This window comes from Pelmatolapia mariae, linkage group LG2 (genome assembly GCF_036321145.2).
Source record: "Pelmatolapia mariae isolate MD_Pm_ZW linkage group LG2, Pm_UMD_F_2, whole genome shotgun sequence".
Lineage (NCBI taxonomy): Eukaryota > Metazoa > Chordata > Actinopteri > Cichliformes > Cichlidae > Pelmatolapia > Pelmatolapia mariae.
In genome coordinates, this window is record NC_086228.1 from 31,156,776 (window position 1) to 31,174,187 (window position 17,412).

The following is a 17,412-nucleotide window of genomic DNA, read 5'->3' on the forward strand; positions in this document are numbered from 1 at the left end:
AAGCGTCATCAGGAGTGATCTCAGTCAAGAAGTCGTTGTTAAGGAAGAGAATTAGAGGGGTATAGCAAATTGTATAAGAACTGGACTGAAAATCGGTGGCAATCTTAATGGAGTGATGAATCCAAATTTGAAAATTTTTGTTGAAATTATCATTAATATGTACAGAAATGATGAGGAGGGTACAGCAGTGAGTGACTACAGACCTCTATAAAAATCAGTGGAGGCATTTCAGTCAGTGGTATTAGGGATCATGTCAAAATTAATAGAATAGTGATTGCAGAAAAGTGCCATGAGATTTTGGTCCATCATCACCATGTAGAATGGACCAAAAAACAAACCCTGTCAGACAGAACCTGGACCTCAACATTACTGAAGCAGTGTGGGATAATCCTGGCAGAGAATGGAACAGAAGGCGACTATTGCTGTGAATTAGAGCTATATAAATAAAACAGAATAGATTTTTGCCCTATATACTTAAACTGTATTTCTATATATTTACAGATGTTTCAGTAAAGTGAATCTATTCCCCATTCCCCTTGCAAAATATAAAGAAATTAAGAGTAATTCAGGACTTTTGGACAGCACTGTAACTTTTTCTTATGTTTGCCTCTGATGTTTTTCTCTGCTTCCTTCCCTCGTTTCAGCCTCAGAATTTATGTAAAGGCTGCTGTTATACATGCTAGAGTTGTGCCTGTTTAACACTTTAACACTTGCTTTGTCATTCTGTTGGAAGCCTGACAGATACACAGAACACAGAGATATAGACACACACAATCGGATGTAATGGGAGCTCCTCTCGTGCAGCTTCCATGCAACTTTAGATCCATCTCGTCTTTGCTTAGCTATGCTCACAACAGACACACACACCTGTGTTTCTGTGCATATAAAAGGTATTTTTCCTTACTATCTCATCTGTGACACATATTTTAATTCTCACATCTGGCAACCTCTCTTTACAAACTTAAATTTGGAACCATCAGGTTACCCAAGGCCCTGGCCTAGTTTAGGGAGCCAGCCCCTGCAGTCCTAAGCCTTCACTGGCAAGGGCTATTTTTGGGTCTTTCTCTTCTATACACACACACTCTATACACACATACATAAAACCTTACTGTATTTTAGCCTTCTCTGTTGGTTTGCAACATACCTACTTCAAGCTCTTTAGAACAGTCACATGGTAAAAGTTAAAATGTTGGCAGCTGGTTAATAGGCAGGTATTCATATAGCAGATTTCTACTCTGAGCACTCAGACTGGGTTGTGTGATGTTTCAGACGTTACATAATGGGATCATTGCATCTGCCACTGGCATCTTTAGAACTTGCTTCTCATCTAGGAAGAGCACTTTGATTTCCTTTGCCAAGAGGAACTCCATAAGCTCTCTATAGGCTCCTCTTGTTAGTCAATTTTATTTAAATTTTTTTATTTTTATATATGCATAGTTTAAGTGGAGCCTCACAAAAGCACTTAAGACTCAAGGCAACACAAATAACCAAGGAGGCCCTGGGAAGAGCCCCCACGGCCAATGGGCAAGAGCCCCAAAGCGTAAGGTGACTCCACCAGAGGCTGGCAATCCCAGTACACATTGAGGACAGGGCCTCAGGTGCCCAAGAACTGACTGGCACCTGGAAGAGATGAATGTCCCCCAGAACAGCTGGACGAAGCCAGCTCGGTCTCAAACTACCAGCCAACCTCTGCCTACTCGCCAGTGGACTCTAGAGCCGTGGAGATGTGTTCTCTGCTTCTCCGGCATGACTGCGCACCAGTGCATAAAGCGAGGTCCATAAAGACACGATGATTGAGTTTGTGCAGGTCAGGACTGTCCAAACCAATCAAGTTCTTCCATACCAGAGTCCTGGACTGACGTTAACTCGATAGAACAGCTTTGGGATGAATTAGAGTGGAGACTGTGAGCAAGGCCTTCTGATCCCACGTCAGTGACTGACACAAATGCACTTCTGGAAGAATGGTCAAAAACTCAAACACAGTCCTAAACTTGGTCAAAACCTTATCAGAAGAGTTGAAGCTGTCATAGCTGCAAAGGGTGAGCCAACATGGGCATAAAGGCAGATAAGTGAATACTTGGCAATATAGTGTATGTCATGACTCCAAAAGAGCAGTTGAAACATCTTCTACAAAACAGCTCTACAAAAATAACCAGCTGTTTTGTTCAGGGACAAGAGAACTTTTGTACACTAGAGATGTAAGTTTTTAGCATTTTGGCTCATGAAATACAGTTATCTTTTAATACTTGTGTTGTGGAGGGGGTCCAATAGTTTTCATGTCACTGTATGTAGAGTTGTTATATGTCTGAGATTACTAGATAATAGTTTGCATTTATTTCAAAATGAGTAGTAGTTGTATTTAAATACGGATTTAAAATTACAACTAAATTTTAAATTAAAACTGTTTTAAATACAATAACAATGATACATATTTAAATTAAATGTGGTACAAATTCCACAAATGTGTGCAAAACTTAATAACCCAAATTATCACAGCATGATTTGTACTAAAAACACTGTGTGATATATAGTGGTAAGGCAGACCCTACAATAATACAACAGAAACTACTCCAGCAGTCATATGACCCCCTATGAGCAAGCACTTTGGCGACAGTGGGAAGGAAAAACTCCCTTTTAACAGGAAGAAACCTCCGGCAGAACCAGGCTCAGGGAGGGGCGGGGCCATCTGCTGCGTCTGTGAGAGAAGGAAGACGGGACAAGACTATTAAATTGTCCTGCGTATTCTATACCAGGGCTGCATGATTATGATTATGATGTGTGTGTTTGTATTAATATAATTATTCTGGAACAAGTACAGGTATTTAAACTGTTATGTATTAAAAAGGTGATAACCTATAAACTGAGTGCCTTAAAACACGAGTGATAATATGACAGACTGCTTTCTTGGTTACGTCATTCTGTACGTGTGTGCAGAGAGACACTGGAAATAGGCATAATAGGTATAACTGGAGCGATAGTCAGAATAAGGAAGAACTGTCCTGTTGTACAGACGGCTGTTAGAACAGAAATCAGAGGAAAAGTGGCGTTCACTTTTATAGAATACCATTTTCAGAGATGACTTTTGGAGCCATCCGCAGGCTTTTATGGTTGCAATCCATCAAACGGACTGATTGGACAGAGAAATTCTTGTCTTTGCAGTGCTTACTTTATATCAGGTAAGTTTTCAGGTTTCTGCGGTTTATTATAGGGAAAAGCAAACTCAGTCATGTAGTTATGAACTTGTACTGACAGCAAATGCCTAGGTAGTGTTGTCAGTGGCTGTTTTATCACGGTAAACACTAAAATAAATTTAGCAACAGCCGCATGTTAGCAGACATAGCATGTAAATGTTTAGATGCTATGAGTCGATTTTAACGCAAGCATTTAATGATGGCACAAAGTAATGGCACTGAATACAAACTTAGCTAAGCCTAACAGATCCTGGAGCTGCAATGTGATGACTGAGTTTCTGCAGCAGGGGAGGCTGCAGAAAATCCAGTCTTTGTTCCATCATTGTTCATGTATACGACACAGAGCCAGTGTGTGGAAATAGAAAGTTAATCCCTAATAATATGTCCTTGTCCCTACTTATTTTGATTATAGGTTGAACAGAATAAGAAAGCAAGCTGAAGTCCTTGCTTGCTGCTGTCCTGGGATCCTGCACCATCCTGTCAACAACACACCCTAACTCTTCAGACTGTGTAAAACTTACTAGTACAGCAGTAAGTTTTACACGTCTGAGCTCCCTCCTTTTGTGATTATGAGACATAACAACCTGTACACTGTTACCAGAGTTTGTTAGGGGTTAATTAGGGTCCAGTAATCTTGATTATTTGATTAGTAAACTGTTGCAAACATCTTGTATTATGAAATAAAACATTAATGATCACTTAAAGATTTTGAGTTGGTGTTTTTCAGCAGAACTTTCCTCTCATACATGTTGTCATCTCTTTATTTCAGATAAAGATGGTTCATAAAGTCCACAAAGCTTCTAAAACTACGCTTTGGGGATCAGTAATAAGAGCATTGTCTTTAGGTTTAATGAAGCAGACACTGTCATCTCCAGCATTTAAAGAAACTGGCTTGAAAAATGCCAAAATGTGTTCAAAGAAAATATAACCAGTGCTGCTGTATAACTGATTCCACAGATTTTTTTTAAACCCAGTAATCTGATTGTCTGAGCCCAGACATGTGGGATAGTTCTATCTTTGTGATTTTATTTTTTAATGAGAAGTGACAGCTATGTCAACATTTTAAGATTTCAATATTTCAACATTTTTTATTTTTATAAGTATATAATATAAATGTGTGCATGTCTGATGTAATTATCACATTTTTTCACCAGCTGAACAGTTGAATAGTTGAACATGTCCCCTTTGCATTTAAAAGTGAGACAAAATACAGTATACTCCTGGATAAAAGTTAATGAGGTTGATTTTTTTCTTTGACTAACTTTAATACTACGTTTGCTAGGATACACAATAAATGTCAAACGTTCACAAATCAGTGTTTGCATTTGATAACCATTTTGTCAAATGACAACATTTTGACAGAAAAAGCAACATTCTTGTCTAACCCCTTCACGCGTACTGGTCACTACAGTGGCTATTCAAAGGCTGTTTTCTTGTATATGTGTCAGTGTTGATGGTATACTTGCACAGAAACACACACACACAGTGTATATTATTTATTCGTTTGTCAAATTCATAAGTCAAACGGTATGTTGTCCACCTAAGTGGACATGTAAAAAACACATTGAAAAGTACATGTTTACAAAATGAAATTCCAAAATCTTTTTTTCATGCCTAAAGATGAATAAAAATACTTAAGAAAAAAATCCTGACCGAGGTTGTCATAATTCATGCATGAAAGGGTTAGTAAATGATTTTTTAAAAAATATAATCAGTGAGTTAAAACCAATAGATATTAAGCACAATGTCAATTGCTAAAGTACACAGATAATCTTGCTGCTGATCTAAATATGCACATTAAAAATGGACAATATTCACGACCTGTTTACTTTTGTTAGTGACCTCGTCTTCATTTAAACACACTTGTACTGGAAGTTTGTTCTGCATGTGGCACAGATCTTTTTTGCGGTAATCTGGCATGTTGCATAGAAATGAATGCGACCTTTACTCGTTTAATCAGTAGAGCATTTTCTGGCAGCATCCTCCCTTCTGTCCCCCAAACTATGTCTGGAACTTGAAGGTGATTTGTCCTGTTGCTGGTGTTGTCTGTAGCTTCTCCAGCTTCTCCAAAAATGGTAAATGTTTGTGCTTGTTACTCTGCCTTCTCTGTGTGCGTGTGCCAAGCCCTCCATATTGACTTCTCCCTCATAATAAGGCAGATTTTCACACCAATCTGTATTAAGCGTCCTTTTAACTTTGTCCAGCACCTCATGACTCTTCTCCCATATAATATTGTGTGGAAGGCCCCTAAACTGTCTATAAACAGATGTAAGTGGCTCTGGTAGATCTGTTTCGGTGTCTGATTCATCACTGAGATCCATACTGGTAAGAACAGCTGCACTGGGTGCAATGCCTTTAAGAAAGAGAGAATAAAGTAATCATAGCAGTATATGTTTATTTGTATATTTGCAGCATGATCCTAAGTGGTAAAGATTAGTCCAGATTAATAATGTAAACAGTCTAGATAATATTCTTATATGGAATTGACATAGGACATACAGAATTACAGGTCCAGCATGAGATATTAACCCCTATAATGTAACCTTTAGTTAAGTGATGTTTAACTAAAACATTATACATAAACTTTTTACATAGAAATAGTAGCAGCAGCTGATTTACAGTGGAAAAGAAGGAATACTAACCCAGACATGCAATTACATTTTCCTGTCAGTATGGAGTTTAGCTTGTTGATAATGGCCTACGTCTTGTACAGCTCTGTTTTATGTCCATGCCTCTGGCTCAGCAGCTGCAGCGCACAAAACTCAGCTGACAAATGTCAGTATTCGATGTCCTTAACCCTTGTGTTGTCCTCGGGCCAAAAATGGTCGCTAGGTGAATGGCAAACAAGTATATGGGAATCCCGAGGACAATGACTGCACAGGACAAAGTTTATAGCCATCTAAAGATTTGCAAGCCTCAAATTTTTCCTTTTTCCTTTCCGTTTCTTTTTAACAAGGCACACAAATATGTCGGGCCCCTATAACCTAGGCCAGTCGGACCTTTGACCCACTGAACCGACAGTGAGTACAGGTCAGGAAACATCTTCCCATTACTAAAACTTAGTTTATCAGTGGGCACCGGTAAATGATTAAGTATCTGGACGAAACAAACCTAGTTTTAAACCTAGCCAGTGTCATCAGCGTTAAGTGATGACACTGGTAGCAACAGCTGTAACTTTCTGTCACCAATTAGGCTCCACATACAAAATATGTAATCAACATTTACACACATCGGAATGGTCAATGGAATGCGATTGGTTGGTGATTTCATTGCGTCTTTGCCAGCTGGATGGATGCACAGAAGTGTTGTATGCTTGCTTTTATGTTAGCAACTGCATTGATTTTCTTGGCATTATTTTATAGTGCAGAATATGTTGGTGTGTTTTCAGGTGGTGGAGTAAGTTTCAGGCGGTGCAGACATGGCTCCACAACACTCTGCATATCATTTCTACTTGCATCAGTTCTGCTGAATCCAAAGTATTTCCAATCAATGGCTGATTTTCCAAGCTCTTCTGCTGTTCCAGATATTTCAGTTTTCTTGTGTCTTAATGCGGTGTTACTTGTCCAGACAAGTCCAGCAAACTTCACATTGCAACATGCAGGAACTGGGATTGACATGCATCCCCCGTGCAGGCAGTGATGGAGGGCCTAATATTCATCTGCATTGTATTCTGTTGGGGAGCATGCATTTTCAGTGTTTCTTAATATGTTCATTTAATTGTGGGAAGCCAAAATCATGGTAGAGAATTGGTATCATCATATTAGTCTCATACTTGTAGTGTAGGCTACTTTGAATTTACCAGATGTGACGATCATTCTTAGAAAATGTTTAACTACATTTACTTTGAAATCGTCGGTGTATGTGCAAGCAGTTATTCTGTAGTTTATTCAGAGTTGACTCTGAGTGAATAATTGTAATTGTATGTGTGCGTGTGTGTCAGTGCTGCAGTACTGCAGCTGGGTTCTGGTGTGACCCAGTTAGGACACTAAGGATTGATGTAGGACACACACACACACACACACACACACACACACACACACACACACACATATAGAGCAGAGCAGACTTCTATGTCTGCACTTCTATAGCAACAAATGTCTACTGCAAAGTATTAGCAACAAAGAGCAACTTGGGATACGTTGTCATGGCAACCTTCTCAGTAGCCCGCCTACAACTGGAATGTCAGCATGCATGCAGTGACGGAAGGGCTAAAAAACACTGGTGCAGAGTGAGGCAGTGTGTGATTGGTCACACCCCCTTGTCTTTGTGTGGTGCAGAGGATTGTGGGTAGCCTTTGACTGAACACTGTGTGTGAAGAGTGGGGGCGGGGCTGTGCCTGTGTGAGTAGAATAGAGGAGCATGATGCCTGTGTAATAAGAGAGGAGAGGGGGAGGAGCAGTGTGTGTGTGTGTTTGGAGGTAAAAGGAGGATGAACTGCTGTGTGAGGCAGCAAGGGGAGAGATTTGCGTTAACGTTAGAAGCCATAGGCCGCAGCTTTCCAACTGGATTTAAATTTTCAGAAGGAAGTGGATAATATCAGCTAAGGTATGAATCTCCCTTTACTTTATCTGTTTGGTTTTTTCTCCCCCTATTTTTATCACTGGCCTCTTCACAACTTGCTACCTTATGAAAGGTAGCATTATAGCATGGTTTAATGTTATAGAATAATTAGATGGGACAAGATTACACGGATAAGGAATAAGGCATACATGCTGCAAGAAGGATAATGGAGGTTTATAAAGAGCATTAGAAGTGGAGGGGGTGTGGTTTAGTGCTGTGGACAAAGGAGGCTGGCTGATTGTACGTGTCTCTGACTCTGGTGGCAGTAAACAATCAGTGTTCAGTAATTTGCTCTGTACTGCTGTTTCTTTTCTTACCCAGCTACACTGCTTCATACAGCTGCTCGTTGATCTCTTTTTTAGCATCCTGGTTTTTCTCTGAAGATGACTCCTGTATATGATTTGTCCTCTGATTTTACTGATTAGCTCTGTCTCCCTACCTGTCTGCTATTAGAAAGTTGTAGCAGCAAGAAGAGAGAAGCGCTGTAAGCTAACAGCAGCTACTTCAAAATGGCTAATCTTTACCAGTGATTTTTATTGCCCAGACTGGACCAAAAACTACAGCAGATGCACAATTAGGGAAGGCTGATGCTTTTACTCAAAATTAATGATGTATTTCTTTTAATAGATTGTGATCTGGCTAAAACTAGTTATCCGCTATGCTAGTCATTTTCATTCTTCTGGAAAATACAATAGTAGTCATGGGAGAAAACAGTATTAGTGATAGGAGTGCTGATAGGAGTTGTGGAAATTGTTAAACTACCACAAGCACATAAACACTACTACCTGAAGAAGTACGCATGAAAAGAACTAGTAGAATTAGTAGAACTGCATAGTAGTGATCTAATTGGATTGTTATTTTTATTTTATTTGTTAAAGCGACACTCCACAGTGCTATCTTGTGTTTTAACCAGCCTATGAAAGCAGTAGAGAAACACATTTACCATCATGTTAGCTGCTCCAGTGACAAAAGACACATTTTTAAGGTAGAATATTTGCCAAAAGCAGAAGATTGAAAATAAATGATTGAGGTGCACCTTCTTAAAACATGTGGACTCTGTTCAGGAGGTAGATCAAGGCTTCTTCTAATTGAAAGGTTGGTGGTTAGGGCTGGGAAGAAGTGGTTCTTGTAGAGATATGGACAGTACTTTAATTTTTTCGCACATAAGGACAACAGTGTAAAGGTAAAGTGGGAACGGTATCCAGGAGATAAACAGACAACTTCAGCTGTTTGCAAGCCTCTGTGCACACAGCATGCTGACACAAAGCTAGCCAAGAAACCAGAGTGACGTTAAAGCAGGGTGAGCACTGACCACAGCCCAGCAGCTAGACCCTAAACAGGTAACAAATGGATGCAGTCTCCCTTTCTACCTGTTCATGTTTCTAAAGCAGACCAATGTGGCAATTAAGTCTCTTTGTGCTGTTTTTTCTCTTTGCTTTGTGTTCATATCTACGAGAAAGAGTGTATGTGTGTCCTTATTAGTGTTGGTGTGTGGGACTGTCTCAGGTTTATTTTGTTAAATGGTAATTATGAGATTATGTTTGTCAGGTCATTTTATGGAGAAACACAAAGGTAATGTAATGAGTAATGTAGAAATTACTTTCTCCCGTGAGGAGAAAAATCCTGCCAAGTATTTACTAAGAAAAGTGTTCTGTGTAATATGTGTAATACATTACTTTTTTTAGAGTAATGACCCCAACACTGTTCTCAACAAAAGGGGTAAATACTGCCAACATGGACAAACATTTGCCCACACAGCATGCAATTAATTTGCACAAATTTAATGTCCTTGATATGCTTGGAGATGGTGTGGACTTGTAAAGTGGAGCCAATGAGAATCGATAAGAGAATTGAATCAATAAGTGATATCAATAATGGAATCAGAATAGCTAAATTCTTATCAATTCCTATCTCTACTGGAGATTGGAATGTTGTAGTGGGCAGAATTCTGAACCCCAAATTCTTCCCGCTGACGTGTTTTTGAACCCATGAACAGTAGCATAACAAACTTTTCAAAGCATCTTGAAGAGCAACACCCAGGTTTTTATGAGGACTTGCGTCAGGTCAGTAAAGCTCCCGTTTCAACAAGATTTAATTATTAAAAACATCTCCAATCTTGACATTTCCTCATTACTGAATATTCCAGAGTCAAGAGTTAGTAGTATTATAACAAAGTGAAAGCAGTTGGGACTGACAGCAACTCAGGTCACCAAGTGGTATGCCATGTAAAATCCCAGAGAGGAGTCGGTGGATGTTGTGGGGCATAGTGTGCAGAGGTCGCCAACTTTCTGCAGAGTTAAATTGCTACACGCCTCCAAACAGTCCGTAGGACTCCATGGAATAGGTTTCTATGGCCAAGCAGCTCCATCCAAGCCTCACATCACCATGCACAGTGCAAAGCATTGGATGCAGTGGTGTAAAGCACGTCACCACTGGAGCAGTGAACACATGCTCTATGGAGTAATGAATCACACTTGGACAAGTGTGGAGTTACCAGGAGAACAGTACTTGTCTGACTGCATTGTGTCAAATGTTAAGTTTGGTGGCGGGCAGTTATGATGTGGAGTTGTTTTTAAAGGTTGAGCTCAGTCTCTTAGTTCTTAGTTAGTGAAAGAACTCTTAATGCTTTGGCATACCAAGACATTTTGGACAATTTCATGCTCCCAACTTTGTGGAAACAGTTTGGGGAAATCCCTTTCCTGTTCCAACATGACTGCCCACCACTGCCCAGAGCAAGGTCCATATAGACATGGATATGAGTTTGGTGTGGAAAAAATGGACTTCTCTGCACTGAGTCCTGACCTGGACCTGATCGATAAACCCTGTGAATTAAGCATTTTGTTGTCACTCAAACTGTAGATTTGAAGGCAGGTACTGTAGTGATCTAATAACCTAAAAGTTATTTTCATTTGTTTATTTGCACTACCTGAGCGATTACTAAAATAATTCTCTGCTTCCAGTTATCCTAGTGTATTATTTTTTGAACTATGTAAGACAACTTGAATAGCTAACTGCTAAATGCTAACTGCTCAGGAGGCAGAGCCAAGTAATCGATTCCTAGCTGCTCCAGTCTGCATGTCAAAATATCTTTGGACAAGGATACCCTGTATGTTATTCTAATCTTTATTATGGTAATCTTTTTTGTGAGAATTCTGCTGTGGACAAAGACTACTAGTGCTCAAACTCTCAGCAGGAACACACATCCAGAGGTTCCTTGGGTAGTTAGATCTAAGTACAGTTTCTATATTCTGTTCTGTTAAACGTTGTCCTAATTATCTGACAAATCCATGGAAAGACCATTAATCAGATTAGACTCTGGTCCTACTTACCTTTCAGTATTCTGCAAATGTCATAGTTACATTGTAATGTTTTAAAAACTGAGCTTTAAAACATACCGCCTATGAACAGTGGTAATAAAAGAAAAAACAAGAGGCCAACAGTGATCACTGACTTTTTTTTAGTGGCTTGTTTAGATTAAATGGAACAAGATACAAAGCATTAAAACATGTTAAAAACACAACAGCCTTAATAAACGCAGAGTAGTTTGGACTTGGAAGCAGGATTCATAGTCATCACTTAACAGTCGGATATTTTGGAACCCCTCAGCCTTTTCTCCTTGTTTCCCTTCTTTAAGAATGGCTTCTTGGTAGCCGCTGATCCGCTGAAACCATTTCTGACAAATTTTTGGTCAAGAGCAAATGGATCAACTGAAGGGGCAAATAAATCTCTCTGTTTCTGTGTCAGGTTTTTGCTGGATTTTTCTTATTTCTTAATGACATGACTTTGAGATACTCTTCTGCTGTAGGTAGATTTTATGCTTGCTGCTTAATTTTTTTTGTTTTGGCCTCCGGTTGTCCAGCTTCCTCAAGTGTTTAAAAGAGACACCTCACACATTTTAAGGACACCTCAAGTTTTTGGCTAATAGCTCCTTGGGATTCACCTGATGGTGTAAAAATACTTTTCAAACTGTGTTATCTTTGGTAATACTTCACAGATTCAACTAAAACATTGGAATAAATGATCTGTTTTGGTGACAGGATGGTAATGCAGTGCCTAAAGACACATTTTCACAGGACTTCAGAAAGCCTGAAGAGCTGGCCAGACACAGGACTTTTTATTTGATATATTTCTGAGATGTGTTGTGTTTTGTATTGTGCAGTTTAGGAAACTTGTCACTTAACCGTTTTCTGTGTTTTCACAGGTGATGTGTCACCGATCAGTATGTCCCCCATCAGCCAATCACAGTTCATCCCTTTGGGAGAGGTTTTGTTATTGGCTATCTCTGCTATGAACTCTGCCCATAAGCCTGTCACTCAGGAGGCCTTAACTGAACACCTGCAGACATGTTTTCCAGGTAACACCAGCCTCAGTCAGCACTGTCTGTAAACTCTTGTCTACTCAATCACAGTTACAGGTTCAAGTAACTGTCTTTCTTATCACCTTCTTATTCCTTAATCTATCCAAGCACTCACACTACATTTTGAAGTGTCTGATATTTCTTTTGCTTTCTAAAGGTGAGGATAAATCATTTTATCTCAAGTGTTAAAGATTTGCCTGTGCAATATTTGGCATTTTTCTAAATGCAATTCCAAGAGGTTTTCCACCCCAAACTTGTTATCAGTTAACCGTTTAAAAATGTAAATGTGTCAGTGATATATCCCCACCCGCCCCTGTGGGGCGGTCCTTATCCTTCAAGCTCAGGTCCTCTACCAGAGACCTGGGAGCTTGAGGCTCCTCCAGCAGATCCCAAGAACAAAATCCGAGATCTCTGTCCAGAAGAGCGCAGTCCTAGGAACAGCTAAGATACCGGACCCTCGAGCTCTCAGGCCTCTGGTAGAGGACCCGAGCTTGAAAGAAAAAGACTGCCCAAGTTTTATATCACTTTGACCTCCGACATGACAATGACCCAAAACACACTTTGCTCATGGTGAAGAACTATCTTCAGAAAACCAAAGTAAACGTTATCTACTGGTCTACGCAAAGCCCTGAGTTGAAACCCAACAAAAATCTGTTGGTTGAACTGAAGATCAAGAGATTCACCAAACAGAAGTGACCTGGGATTGCTCAGGAGATGTGTGTGTGAGACTTGTTGAACACTACTACAAATGCCTGCAAGCTTTTATCTAGCACAAAGGATACACAACTGACTGTTAGTATCAGGGGGGCTAATAATTTTGACCCAGGTAGTTTTTGTGAAATAATTTTGCTCCTGTGGGCAAAATAAAATAATGTAAACATCCAAAATAAAAAGATAACATATGCATTTTCCATTTTCCATATGCATTTTGCACGAGCTGAGATTTTTGTCCTGAATGGAACATGTAAACAAATCTAACCAGTTAACCTGAAACCCAGTTATACTTATTTCCACTTTTTTCCAGTGTTTTTCTGTCACCACTTTGTGCACACATACAGAATGACTTGACTGTATCATACGCTCCAAATTTGTCTATTGTCTCAGTGAGGTGGACAGTGAGATTCGATGTGGTAGTAAAGTATGACACAGCTGTCTCTCTACACTCCCGGTATAGCTCAGAAAGTGTTGTTTATGAGCAGGGTTGTGGCAACAAGAGTCACTTACTTTAATCAGCTTCTTAAGCAGTCGAAAATGTCGGATTTATCTGCATTATGTCTTTAAAAATGAAGCATAAAGTGTTTATTTGTCTTGTAACTGTCTCCTCAGTTTTTGTCATAAGGCATGTTATGGAATTTTAGTTATTTGGAGCGTTACTTATGTATTTCTTTATGTTACCTTTGGCTTGTAATATGGTAAGCATTTATAATTCAAAAAAGTTACCATGTAAGAGATTTATTGACTTATTAACTTGAGAATTTGTGGGAAATTTGCACACATTCCCATGTCTGGTCTAATGATCGCATCAGCCAGCATAGTCCCTGTGACTCAGTTTTGTTTTTTTAAATGCATACTAGCTGAGAAACAGTGTTTGCAACCCATTTGCACATGGTACATAATGTTAAGTCAAATTGTTGAATATTGTCATTGTGTTTCTTAAATTTGTAAAGTCTTAGTTCAAACTATATGATCAAAGACATTCCTTTGATCCTGACCAGCTCTCCAGCCACTCTGTGCTGGGGGAGGTTTTATTGTAGATACATCCTATCTGAAAAATCTGTTTCTTGTGTTGTAAGCTTCCTGCTTTTATGATCCTTTTGGTGAGCAGGAGGTCACACACACACACACACACACACACATAGTGCCTTGTCTTAGAACCATTGGGGGGTTTTATGGTGGGAGGTGCTTGTGCTGTGATGTGTATTGTAACTGTCATGTCAATAAATAGCTGCGAGGAGAGCTGCTCTTTGAAGGATTTGGGCTAGAGACAGGTGATGAGCATTAAGCTCCACCGCCTGGTTCTGACCAAGGCTTCCCTCGTTAGCGAGTTAAAGACCAGTTGAAGATGTTCTGTTTTGTCTTGTGTTCTTCATGAGGAATAAGTCTCTAACTAGCAGGGCCTGTGGAAACACAGACCCAACACATGAGGTCTACACATCCTCATCCTTCTGCTGTGTTGCACATGCAACAATTACAGGGAGAAAATTGCTGTTTCTTTATTATTTATTCGTTATTCCTAGTCTCTTTAACATTATTATTATAGGCAATTTGTTTGAAACATTTTAGATCAAATTAGATAATATAGTCAATATATATTCCTATAGTGACATGTTTTTATTAGAGCCCCAGCAATTTATCAGCTGGCCAGTATAATTGGTTGATATTAGATATTTGGGGAAATCTCAGCATCAGCATTTATAACACTGGATAAATGAAAATGTAAAAACTACAGAAGAAAAGGAAAAAAACATCTCAACCATGTTACGAGTGTGTGTACTGCGAATCTTGTCTACTAAAAGTACTTTTCCTGTTGACAACACACATTTGGAATACCAGAAATATAACACCAGCAGAGCTGGGCAGAGCATAAACAAGTCAATAAATCCATCAGGCTTTATTCCAGAAAGTTGATGCTGTTCATCTGGACGTAGCGTTTTCAGTCACCAGAGACACTAAAGAAATGTCACTTGGATGAGTGACGAAACGTTTCTCCCACTGAAAACGCTACGTCCAGATGCACAGAATCAACTTTTTGGGCTTTCCTTATCTGGATGATTGAGCATGCATCAAGACATCAGACTTTGTTATTACCACATTTTCACAGTCCTAATAACCAGTTTGAATTGGCAACATTTAATGTGTTGTGACTGCACGCTAAATCTGCACACTGTATCTCCACACCTGACATGAGGGAGTTGCAAACAGGCAAAAGCAAATGCAGCTGAAAAATTCAGATACATCTTGAAATGCATTAAAGAAAGGACCTGGTATGTTTTGAAATTTCCTGGTAGAGTGTTGAAGTGCATGTCTTATTTTTTGCAGTTTTAAACAAGACGTGAGGTCATATGACCACTGTTTTCTGAGTGGGAGGGGCAGCTTCCATTAGAACTGCCCTCCTGGCAAACAAGGAACAGAACAATAGCGCCTGTCTTAAAGGCCAGCAGAGACACTTCATCCACTCCAAAGAGAGCCATTAGGGGATTAGGTGGTAGGCTCACATTGAGAATCTTAAACAGGGAGTGAAAGACCTCTGTCCATAACTGACCGAGACTGGGACAAGACCAGTACATATCAGCAAGGCTTCAGCAATGTTGCATCCATCACAGTATGGAATGATTTCAGGATAGATACAAGATAATCTGGATTGTGAAAATTGGGCGGGTAAGGAAAAAGTTTAACAGCAGAATAAACCCTTTATAGCACAGCCCAATAGAGGTAATGTGACCGATCAATGTCTCATAAATTCTGTTGCTTTATTGGTTTTAGGGCACCCATTAAAATGGGTCATCCAAGTGACAGTGGTACCAGGGTCACATTTTGTGACCATGTGAGCTTTCTGGTTCAAATAGTTTTTTCTTGTGATGTAATTATTATCATTGTTATTATTACTCATTTCAACTGTTGTAACAAAAGTATTTCCAGAATGGGATAACTTTTCTCATCATCTCAAGGCAGTTTTCATCATGGATGTTAATCAAATGTATCAACAAGATGTCTCCTTGGCTATTCTTGATTAGTTTAAAGCAGTGGTTTCCAGCATTTTGGACCAGGCCACACAGATGGACACAGGGTCCTTGCAGATGGGGCACAGGTTGTTAATGTGTCGTGACATTTGTTTTGCTTTGGTCGGCAGTTCTAGAAAAAATTTGAAAACCAGACTGATAACTATTAAAAATATGTGTTTAAACACTATAGAGGCTGGAAAATAGGGCTGGGCGATATGGCCTAAAATCCATATCACGGTATAATTTGAAGCACATGCGGTAACGATATATATCACGATATATTCTTTTCTTCTGTATAACGTATTTTCCACACTATAAGGTACACTTAAAATCCTTTAATTTTTCAAAAATTGAGAGTGAACCTTATGTATGAATTCTGGTTGTGCTTACTGACCTTGAACCGATTTTATGTGGTACACGGCGCTCAAAAATCTGTCAAAAAATGTTTTAGTACGACTTTGGTAAGCTACGAAGTCGCACCGCTTGATGGATTGTCGGAGCGTTACGGCTTCCGTTGTCAGGAGCCTCGCGGAGTAATCTGGGTCCAAAACTCCGTCTGCTTCAGGTCCCAAAGTCAAACGAACACTGCAGGATCACTGAGAGTTAAAAACTGTCTAAATTCTTTCATCTTTAATAAAATGATCAGCGTTGCTGCTTTACCAGGTGTAACAATTAAGTTTAACATCCAGGCATCCATGAAAACAGAATTTATTAAATTTAACGGAGTTAGAAGTTAGCAGGAAGTTAGCTCGCTAGCTTCCACCTTAAACATGATATAGCATGTTCTGACTGAGAGATTTGTGACAAAATTCAAACGTACAGCTCTGCTGTCACTTCCAACATAAATGAAGACAGAAAACTAAACAGCAGTGACGTTTGTAGGGTTACTGAAGTTGGACTAGCTGGTATATAATGATGTGCTACGTGATTGCTAGCAACACAGCTATGTTAGCATAACATAAACGCAGTGAAGCTGGAGGATGAACGCTAACTTTTTTCCACTCGAGTTAACGTGAGGGTTCCCGATGGTTAGAGACAAATGCAATCGCATGGCAGGATGCTGTAAACGGACCAAACTTCAGTCAGGAGAACAACTGAGATAATCCATCCACAATACGAGGTTAGTCATTAATATACTACAACAACATGGGAATAGAGCAGCTGCCAGAGAATTCAACATTAATGAATCAATGGTACGGAAGTGGAGGAAGTGCAGTTTTTGGCTTTCCCCATATTTCAAAAGTGCTTCGTCTCTTTGCTATTACTGTCGCCCGGCATAATTTGTAGATGATAATGCTTGTAGCCGCTGCCATGCTTTCGACCAAAACAGGTGCAGCTTGATGACATCATCAACATACGCTATCGCGGTAGAGCGGTATAGTCAGAATCTCTACCGTTGGCCAAATTTATATCGTTTCTACCGTATACCGTTTATACCGCCCACCCCTACTGGAAAAGTTGCTAACTATTAGACTAAAAGGTTGCTGAGGTTGCCAGGTTTGTCATAGCTGCAGTCCTCTTTCAGATTTAACCATTAAAGGAAGTTTGCTATTCTATCTGTAAGTTTGCTAATAGCTAAAAC

The 17,412-nt window shown here is 39.5% G+C and overlaps 1 protein-coding gene across 2 annotated transcripts in view; it reads left to right on the top strand.

The window, feature by feature from the left end:
• Positions 1 to 17,412, top strand: part of stox2b (storkhead box 2b) — a 52,239-nt gene that overhangs the window by 15,445 nt on the left and 19,382 nt on the right. Inside the window, exons 1-2 of one of the 2 annotated variants that reach the window (XM_065469920.1) lie at positions 7,609 to 7,736; positions 11,953 to 12,105. In XM_065469920.1, coding sequence (XP_065325992.1) covers positions 11,973 to 12,105 — 133 coding nt within the window. In that variant the 5' untranslated portion in view covers positions 7,609 to 7,736; positions 11,953 to 11,972. Of the gene's footprint in view, positions 1 to 7,608; positions 7,737 to 11,952; positions 12,106 to 17,412 lie in introns of those variants that run through there. The other variant, XM_063498653.1, reaches the window with a different exon arrangement.